This window comes from Ciona robusta, chromosome 8, assembly GCF_009617815.1.
Source record: "Ciona robusta chromosome 8, ASM961781v2".
Classification (NCBI taxonomy): domain Eukaryota; kingdom Metazoa; phylum Chordata; class Ascidiacea; order Phlebobranchia; family Cionidae; genus Ciona; species Ciona robusta.
Window position 1 is genome coordinate 7,896,955 of NC_143242.1, and position 9,674 is coordinate 7,906,628.

Below are 9,674 nucleotides of genomic sequence, written 5' to 3' on the forward strand. Positions count from 1 at the left end.
TAAAAAAATTAAAATTACAATGTATGTAACTTTATGAGTGAATATTTCAATGTATGACTTATAATTTGTGACTACTGAATTCGAGAAATTACTGTTAAGTGTCTTGCCCAAAGACACATATACCCATTGAACCCACATTGGTAGCATCAACCAGCCTTAAACCTGTTTTCTTTGGGCTACTGACTAGAGGCAGTCGATCCAACCACGGTTGCTGGTGCTACTAATACTATCCAACATGCATCAGTACAAGATGTACCACCATTAATGTCCCTGCAGTTAAGATATTAACACAAAGTATAAACATTGCCCAACATTATCTCAACACTTGTGTGTTTACAACAAGCAGCCTTGTACCAAACAACTAAGATACAACTTGCAATATATTAAGTTCAAATGTAAGATTTTATTTTGCTTAAATCACCGAATCGGGAAATACTGATATAAATATTTGAGGGAAAGGTTTACGTTCAGCCAGAAAAACAATAATAAACAAAACACAGTTTGTGGCTGTGAAGAATTGGTTTAGTTGGCTATTAGATTCATATGATAAAATAGATGCAGAAATATGAGCTTGAATAAATGAATGTAACATATTTATCCTCGAATGGCGGGGCAACGACAGTCGTTATAACACGGGTGTTCTGTTTCATACACCTCGTGCCCGCTTACAAGTTACCACGTATGTAACTTTGTAGGTGTTTTTTTTGTATCGTTGACAATTTGGACAACCCATTAGAGACCACTGAGTTGTAGCAATTGGCGTTAACGCCCACAATGGTAGCAGCATTAAGCCATGGATCCGATATTCTTGGGTAATAAAATTGCTCGATGGCACACTGGACGCAAATGATAGTGGCCCAGAATTTATGGGTTTATTAAAAGCTTTATGGGTTTGTGTTGGCAGCAAAGGTGTTGAAATCGGGGCAACCATCAGTGTCACTGTTATCGGAGTCACTCGATTGTGAATAAAGGTGCGGGAATACATCAAAGTCTACCGTGGGAAATCAGAGTAGATAATCGACATATTCCACCTAAAACAGTATTATTAACTTCAAAATGTTAAAAATATTGTTTCTTATGTTTAATTATTGTAACACACAAAAGTGAGGTGCAAGCAGTTGGTGTTTGTTGTTCTAAGTTCTTCTATTTAATTATTTTTAAATTTAAAATGTGATGCATGATTTATTATCAATCAGAAAACACTTAAAACAATAAGATTTATTACACTTGCTTAAAGATAAGCACAAACCAAAGTGGGGAGCAAACAATTGATGTCAATTTTAGTTATATTTTAATTAAAAAGTGAATAACTGGTTTGGCCAACATTATCAAGGGAAGTGCCACAAAAGTTTAGACGAGAAGTATTTGTTGAACCTCTAGTGAAGGATGTTGTAATTTTGCTTCTTCCAATAAACGACGATCATCACTTAAAAGATCTTTCTCATAAAGTTTTAGTTTGGATATTTTATCAAGACATCGAAACAATGGTCTCACATGTTTGGTTGCTGGACCCTGTATTGATATTTCAATCTAAATATGATAATTAACATAATAAGAAAACTTTAAATAAATCATTTTGTATGTGTAGTGCTAATGGTATTTATACTTTGTTTTGCCGATCCATTATTTTTCTGGATATATCTTCCATGTAGGGGTTCAGGTTCATGTCATTGGACCAAGATACCAAACCAAGCTTATTCATCACATCAAGATGAGGAAGAAGGGCTTGTGTCGTTGAATCCGTCATCCGCACACTTTTGATATCTAATTCTTTGATCTAATGTAGAAACATCATTTATCAGGAACTTCTAAATCCAAACAATATTCTGTCCCATGTAACAAAGGAACCCATTGTGATTACATAATGATGACAATGGAAGCTCTTTCTTAATTCTTTACAACTTATTCTAAGCTTGCTATTATATTATGTTTATGTCACAGTTACACTTATGATGTCATCAAACACTGATTGTTCTTTGTCCTTTATTTGATGATAAACACATATTTGATAATCTAACTGAACATTTTCATGGTTCTTACTTTTCCAAGTGGAAGTTGTAAGATTTGCATTAAATCATCATCTGGTTGATCGTTATACAATTCCCAATACTTTGACCATCGATCACCATTGATGCGATTCACTGTCAAACCCTAAGTAGTTGAAGCAATTAAAACTAGAGTGTCAGATAATATAAAACCAGATATATTGGGTATCATGAGTGCCAATGAAGTTTGTTTTATGTAAACATTATAGATGACACATACGCTCACAATGGTAGCAGCGACGAGCCTTGAACCCATTACTTCCAGGTTGAAGGCAGGCGCGCTAACCACTTTGCCACGGCGCCGGACAATTGTAGTATTTAGATTAGCCAAGTACGGATTCTAAAATAAAAATTTTAATTTTACGATAAAATATTAATTATAAATATTAGTATTCGTCATAAAACATATTTATAGAATTTTATACCGATCCAGCTTTGAATATGTTATAGCGTAACGTAATACCAAAAAAATGAAACATTATTTTGTTAAAAAAAGTGCGGGATGGGTGTTAAATATAAAAAAGTATGATCATAACTTAGAATCATATTATTATTAAATTTTCAAATATTTTCGCGAAAATATAGCTTACATCTATGTAGGTTACTAGCATGTTATTCCCATCGAAAAAATAATAATTTCAAAAAAATAAATAAAGTAGTATTTTCCGGAACTGTTTTCAGTCGGTACGTATTTATTAGAGCTCGTATTGTATTTGACTGCGCATGCGCAGTAGCGTCTCAGCGCATGCGCAATACCGCCCGGTACAAATATATCAATCGGAACGAATAGCCTATATCACGACACCAGCATATCGATCCGGAATTTATTTACTTCAACGTGTGAGTTTTTGGAGTTGGTAATCGCCGATTAGTTGTATAGTTTAATTAAACCAAAGCAAGGAATACTCTACTAGGTTTGCTTTCGTCTATTAATAATTTCAATGTTGACCGGACACAGTTTGTCGCGCGTAGTATAAATGACACTATGCCATATTTATTAGAATAACACAGTAGCAAAACTTTATTTTTACCGTCAAATGTTTAGCCCTGTGACAGTTACGTGTGTGTTACACGTGGAAATCGTCGCGGCAATCAGACTTTGATCGGGAAAAGACGAAACATGATTGACGCGTTTAAATTAAATTACGCCACGATAAGGACCGCAGGAAAATCGTTGGCTTATATCCAAAAGCCTCGTACGTGGTGAAAGCGGCACACAAACGTGGGGCTAAAGATTCAGAGGCAAAATTTGACGTCAGAACGCACGCGCCGGGAAAACTGTGGGAAAAATATAAATGTAAACCGTTATTGGCCGGACTTTTGTTTTTTACATGCCTGTACACGGGCAAGTTCATTGTGCCACAGAAGTATTATTGCCTGCGCTTCTGTGTGGCCTATTGTGGAGTTAATAAAATAATTTGTGGTTTTGCTTTTATTCTCTGTGAAACATTGCCCAGCTCATGCTGTGGTGCAATAAATTTAGGTGTGTCACTACATATGGCACCTTCGCTGACAATCTCCATATAAAACCCCACAACAGACCATAAGCCAGACATTGAATTATGCTTTTGCGTCACAACAGACTACAATAAAGTCTATAAACCAAACTACAGAATACGCTCATCGGGAAATTTGATAGAATCGAGTCTGCTTATAAATGAAAAAAAATTGTAGTGACAAAATAACCCAAAGTTCGCAAGGAATAAATACAAAACCACAAATGCATTTACTCTATCCACAATAGGCCACACAGATGCGCAGACAGTTTTACTTTCTGTGGCACAGTGAACTTGTCCACGTAATTTAAATGATGGTTTGGTAACCAAAGTAGCACACTATACCAAGTAAGAATAAGCTGATTAGATAGGAGCGAGATTAGATAACATTCCACTTCTAAGATGAAAATTAAACACACTAACTTGTGGGTTTGTTAGTCGTTCAACAGCTTCATGTAAGATGATAAGATTTTGTGTAGAAAGTTTCCCCTCACTTATTGTTAAGTCACTCACATTAGAAAGACACCGGGCTAACCAGTGTGTAGCACTCTCATCCAGTGGTGCAACTATATCAAGCTGTATCTATAATGACAGATAATATTATGAAACAAATTAAAACTTTACAATCATTATTTATACTTTGTTTTGCCGATCCATTATTTTCCTGGATATATCTTCCATGTAGAGGTTCAGGTTCATGTCATTGAACCCATTTTCCAAACCAAGCTTATCCATCACATCAAGATGAGGAAGAAGGGCTTGTGTCGTTGAATCTGTCATCCGCACACCACGGATATTTATTTCTTTGATCTAAAGTAGAAACATCATTTAACAGAAATTTCTAAATCCAAACAATATTCTGTCCCATGTAACAAAGGAACCCATTGTGATTACATAATGATGACAATGGAAGCTCTTTCTTAATTCTTTACAACTTATTCTAAGCTTGCTATTATATTATGTTTATGTCACAGTTACACTTATGATGTCATCAAACACTGATTGTTCTACCTTTATTTGATGATAAACACATGTTTGATAATCTAACTGAATATTTTCATGGTTCTTACTTTTCCAGGTGGAAGTTGTAAGATTTGCATTACATCATCATCTGGTTGATCGTCATACAATCTCCAATACTTTGACCATCGATCACCATTGATGTCATTCACTGTCAAACCCTAAATAGTTGGAGCAATTAAAACTAGAGTGTCAGATAATATAAAACCAGATATATTGGGTATCATGAGTGCCAATGAAGTTTGTTTTATGTAAACATTATAGATGACACATACGCTCACAATGGTAGCAGCGACGAGCCTTGAACCCATTACTTCCGGGTTGGAGGCAGGCGCGCTAACCACTTTGCCACGGCGCCGGACAATTGTAGTATTTAGATTAGCCAAGAACGGATTCTAAAATAAAAATTTTAATTTTACGATAAAATATTAATTATAAATATTAGTATTCGTCATAAAACATATTTATAGAATTTTATACCGATCCAGCTTTGAATATGTTATAGCGTAACGTAATACCAAAAAAATGAAACATTATTTTGTTAAAAAAAGTGCGGGATGGGTGTTAAATATAAAAACGTATGATCATAACTTAGAATCATATTAATATTAAATTTTCAAATATTTTCGCGAAAATATAGCTTACATCTATGTAGGTTACTAGCATGTTATTCCCATCGAAAAAATAATAATTTCAAAAAAATAAATAAAGTAGTATTTTCCGGAACTGTTTTCAGTCGGTACGTATTTATTAGAGCTCGTATTGTATTTGACTGCGCATGCGCAGTAGCGTCTCAGCGCATGCGCAATACCGCCCGGTACAAATATATCAATCGGAACGAATAGCCTATATCACGACACCAGCGTATCGATTCGGAATTTATTTACTTCAACGTGTAAGTTTTTGGAGTTGGTAATCGCCGATTAGTTGTATAGTTTAATTAAACCAAAGCAAGGAATACTCTACTAGGTTTGCTTTCGTCTGTTAATAATTTCAATGTTGCCTGGACACAGTTTGTCGCGCGTAGTATAAATGACACTATGTCATATTTATTAGAATAATTCAGTAGCAAAACTTTATTTTTACCGTCAAATGTTTAGCCCTGTGACAGTTACGTGTGTGTTACACGTGGAAATCGTCGCGGCAGTCAGACTTTGATCGATTAAATAACATTCCACTTCTAAGATCAAAATTAAACACACTAACTTGTGGGTTTGTTAGTCGTTCAACAGCTTCATGTAAGATGATACGATTTTGTGCAGAAAGTTTCCTCTCATCCAAGTCAAGCTTATCCATCACATCAAGATGAGAAAGAAGGGCTTGTGTCATTGAATCTGTCATCCGCAAACTTTTGATATTTAATTCTTTGATCTAAAGTAGAAACATCATTTATCAGGAATTTCTAAATCCAAACAATATTCTGTCCCATGTAACAAAGGAACCCATTGTGATTACATAATGATGACAATGGAAGCTCTTTCCTAATTCTTTACAACTTATTCTAAGCTTGCTATTATATTATGTTTATGTCACAGTTACACTTATGATGTCATCAAACACTGATTGTTCTACCTTTATTTGATGATAAACACACGTTTGATAATCTAACTGAATATTTTCATGGTTCTTACTTTTCCAGGTGGAAGTTGTAAGATTTGCATTACATCATCATCTGGTTGATCGTCATACAATCTCCAATACTTTGACCATCGATCACCACGAATGTCATTCACTGTCAAACCCTAAATAGTTGGAGCAATTAAAACTAGAGTGTCAGATAATATAAAACCAGATATATTGGGTATCATGAATGCCAATGAAGTTTGTTTTATGTAAACATTATAGATGACACATACGGTCACAATGGTAGCAGCGACGAGCCTTGAACCCATTACTTCCGGGTTAGAGGCAGGCGCGCTAACCACTTTGCCACGGCGCCGGACAATTGTAGTATTTAGATTAGCCAAGTACGGATTCACTGGCGTCGATTCCCGGGGGGCCGGGGGGGGGCGCGCCCCCCTGGTTTACGGTACATGTATTATTGCGTAACAACGCATTATCACGATCAATGCAAAAGCGAAATAAAATAACCGTTCGGTTTACGTTTGCGTCGTACTTTAGCCATATATTTACAATGTTTTTATTGCTAGACGGTGGACTGTTTGTTACGTGAGAGGGATTCACACGTGGATTTATTGCATCATAATAGCAATTGTTTGACCTGGCAATTGATTGCGAAATAATAGCAATTCACACGTTGATTGTTTGCGTCATAATAGGCATTTACACGTTTATCATATAGCTTGTAGGAGGTTTAAAAACAGGCTGAATGTTTGCATTTTTTAAGTAAACCTTAATGTGTAAACCTTTTGTAGTTTAGCCTTCACGTGCATAGGAATTTAGCCTTTGCGTCGGAATTTAGCCTTCACGCCTCCTAGTTTAGTCCTTACGTGCGTCGTATTTTAGTCTTCACGTCGGTCAGAATTTAGCCTTCACGTGCGTCGTAGTTTAGCCTATACGTGCGTCGTGTTTAACCTTCACGTGTGTCGTGTTTTAGCCTTCACGTGTGTTGTAGTTTAGCCTTCACGTGTGTTATAGTTTAGCCTTCACGTGTGTCGTGTTTTAGCCTTCACGTGTGTTGTAGTTTAGCCTTCACGTGTGTTATAGTTTAGCCTTCACGTGCGTCGTAGTTTAGCCTATACGTGCGTCGTGTTTATCCTTCACGTGTGTCGTAGTTTAGCCTTCACGTGTGTCGTGTTTTAGCCTTCACTTGTGTTGCGTTTTAGCCTTGTCGTAGTTTAGCCCTCACGTGTGTGGTGGGGTGCATCATAATAGCAATTGTTTGACCTGGCAATTGAATGCGAAATAATAGTAATTCACACGTTGATTGCTTGCGTCATAATAGGCATTTACACGTTTAGGAGGTTTAAAATCAGGCTAAATGTTTGCGTTTTTGAGGTAAACCTTTTGTAGTTTAGCCTTCACGTGCATAGGAATTTAGCCTTCACGTGTGTTGTAGTTTAGTCTTTACGTGCGTCGTAGTTTAGCCTTCACGTGTGTTGTAGTTTAGCCTTTACGTATGTCGTGTTCTAGCCTTCACGTGCGTCGTATTTCAGCCTTCACTTGTGTTATAGTTTACCCTTCACGTGCGTCGTGTTTAACCTTCACGTGTGTCGTAGTTTAGCCTCCACGTGCGTCGTGTTTTAGCCTTCACGTGCGTCGTGTTTTAGCCTTCACGTGCATCGTAGTTTAGCCTTCACGTGCGTCGTAGTTTAGCCTTCACGTGTGTCGTAGTTTAGCCTTCACGTGTGTCGTAGTTTAGCTTTCACGTGCGTCGTAGTTTTGCCTCCACGTGCGTCGTAGTTTAGCTTTCACGTGCATCGTAGTTTAACCGTCACGTGTGTCGTGTTTTAGGCTTCACGTGCCTCGTAGTTTCACGTGCGTCGTAGTTTAGCCTTCACGTGCCTCGTAGCCTTCACGTGCGTCGTAGTTTAACCTTCACGTTTGTCGTGTTTTAGGCTTCACGTGCGTCGTAGTTTAGTCTTCCAAGCGTCGTAGTTTAGCCTTCACGTGCATCGTAGTTTAACCTTCACGTTTGTCGTGTTTTAGGCTTCACGTGCGTCGTAGTTTAGTCTTCCAAGCGTCGTAGTTTAGCCTTCACGTGCGTCGTAGTTTAGTCTTCACGTGCCTCGTAGCCTTCACGTGCGTCGTAGTTTAACCTTCACGTTTGTCGTGTTTTAGCCTTCACGTGCGTCGTAGTTTAGTCTTCCAAGCGTCGTAGTTTAGCCTTCACGTGCGTCGTAGTTTAACCTTCACGTTTGTCGTGTTTTAGCCTTCACGTGCGTCGTAGTTTAGTCTTCCAAGCGTCGTGTTTTAGCCTTCACGTGCGTCGTAGTTTAGTCTTCCAAGCGTCGTAGTTTAGCCTTCACGTGCGCCGTAGTTAAGCATACACTGACATTTATTTCGCCCCCCTAAGATTGGTTTACAACGTGAAAAAATCGACGCCTATGTACGGATTCTAAAATAAAAATTTTAATTTTACGATAAAATATTAATTATAAATATTAGTATTCGTCATAAAACATATTTATAGAATTTTCTCCCGATCCAGCTTTGAATATGTTATAGCGTAACGTAATACCAAAAAAATGAAACATTATTTTGTTAAAAAAAGTGCGGGATGGGTGTTAAATATAAAAAAGTATGATCATAACTTAGAATCATATTATTATTAAATTTTCAAATATTTTCGCGAAAATATAGCTTACATCTATGTAGGTTACTAGCATGTTATTCCCATCGAAAAAATAATAATTTCAAAAAAATAAATAAAGTAGTATTTTCCGGAACTGTTTTCAGTCGGTACGTATTTATTAGAGCTCGTATTGTATTTGTACCGAGCTACTGCGCATGCGCAGTAGCGTCTCAGCGCATGCGCAATACCGCCCGGTACAAATATATCAATCGGGACGAATAGCCTATATCACGACACCAGCGTATCGATTCGGAATTTATTTACTTCAACGTGTGAGTTTTTGGAGTTGGTAATCGCCGATTAGTTGTATAGTTTAATTAAACCAAACCAAGGAATACTCTACTAGGTTTGCTTTCGTCTGTTAATAATTTCAATGTTGACCGGACACAGTTTGTCGCGCGTAGTATAAATGACACTATGTCATATTTATTAGAATAACTCAGTAGCAAAACTTTATTTTTACCGTCAAATGTTTAGCCCTGTGACACCTACGTGTGTGTTACACGTGGAAATCGTCGCGGCAGTCAGACTTTGATCGATTAAATAACATTCCACTTCTAAGATCAAAATTAAACACACTAACTTGTGGGTTTGTTAGTCGTTCAACAGCTTCATGTAAGATGATACGATTTTGTGCAGAAAGTGTTTCCTCATCCAAGTCAAGCTTATCCATCACATCAAGATGAGGAAGAAGGGCTTGTGTCATTGAATCTGTCATCCACACTTCGATTAATTTTAATTCTTTGATCTAAAGTAGAAACATCATAAATAGTTCGAAGCGACGGGAGTCATATTTTAGCCTTAAATTGCGTCAAAATTGAAACTTCACGGGCGGCAGTTTACTACATAAGCACCACC

The 9,674-nt window shown here is 37.1% G+C and overlaps 1 protein-coding gene across 11 annotated transcripts in view; it reads right to left on the reverse strand.

Annotated features, from left to right (window-relative positions):
- Window positions 1–7: 7 nt before the first annotated feature.
- The window catches only part of LOC149733034 (uncharacterized), a 61,139-nt gene continuing 51,472 nt past the window's right edge, over window positions 8–9,674 (reverse strand). For 4 of the 11 annotated variants that reach the window (XM_089883011.1, XM_089883008.1, XM_089883012.1 and 1 more), the window contains 9 exons: window positions 6,193–6,303; window positions 5,768–5,932; window positions 4,612–4,722; window positions 4,181–4,351; window positions 3,965–4,123; window positions 2,041–2,151; window positions 1,607–1,777; window positions 1,375–1,530; window positions 10–1,031 (listed from right to left, as the gene is read on the reverse strand). In XM_089883011.1, coding sequence (XP_089739137.1) covers window positions 1,005–1,031; window positions 1,375–1,530; window positions 1,607–1,777; window positions 2,041–2,151; window positions 3,965–4,123; window positions 4,181–4,351; window positions 4,612–4,722; window positions 5,768–5,932; window positions 6,193–6,303 — 1,182 coding nt within the window. In that variant the 3' untranslated portion in view covers window positions 10–1,004. Of the gene's footprint in view, window positions 1,032–1,374; window positions 1,531–1,606; window positions 1,778–2,040; window positions 2,152–3,078; window positions 3,324–3,964; window positions 4,124–4,180; window positions 4,352–4,611; window positions 4,723–5,767; window positions 5,933–6,192; window positions 6,304–9,674 lie in introns of those variants that run through there. The other 7 variants (XM_089883013.1, XM_089883009.1, XM_089883014.1 and 4 more) reach the window with 7 other exon arrangements.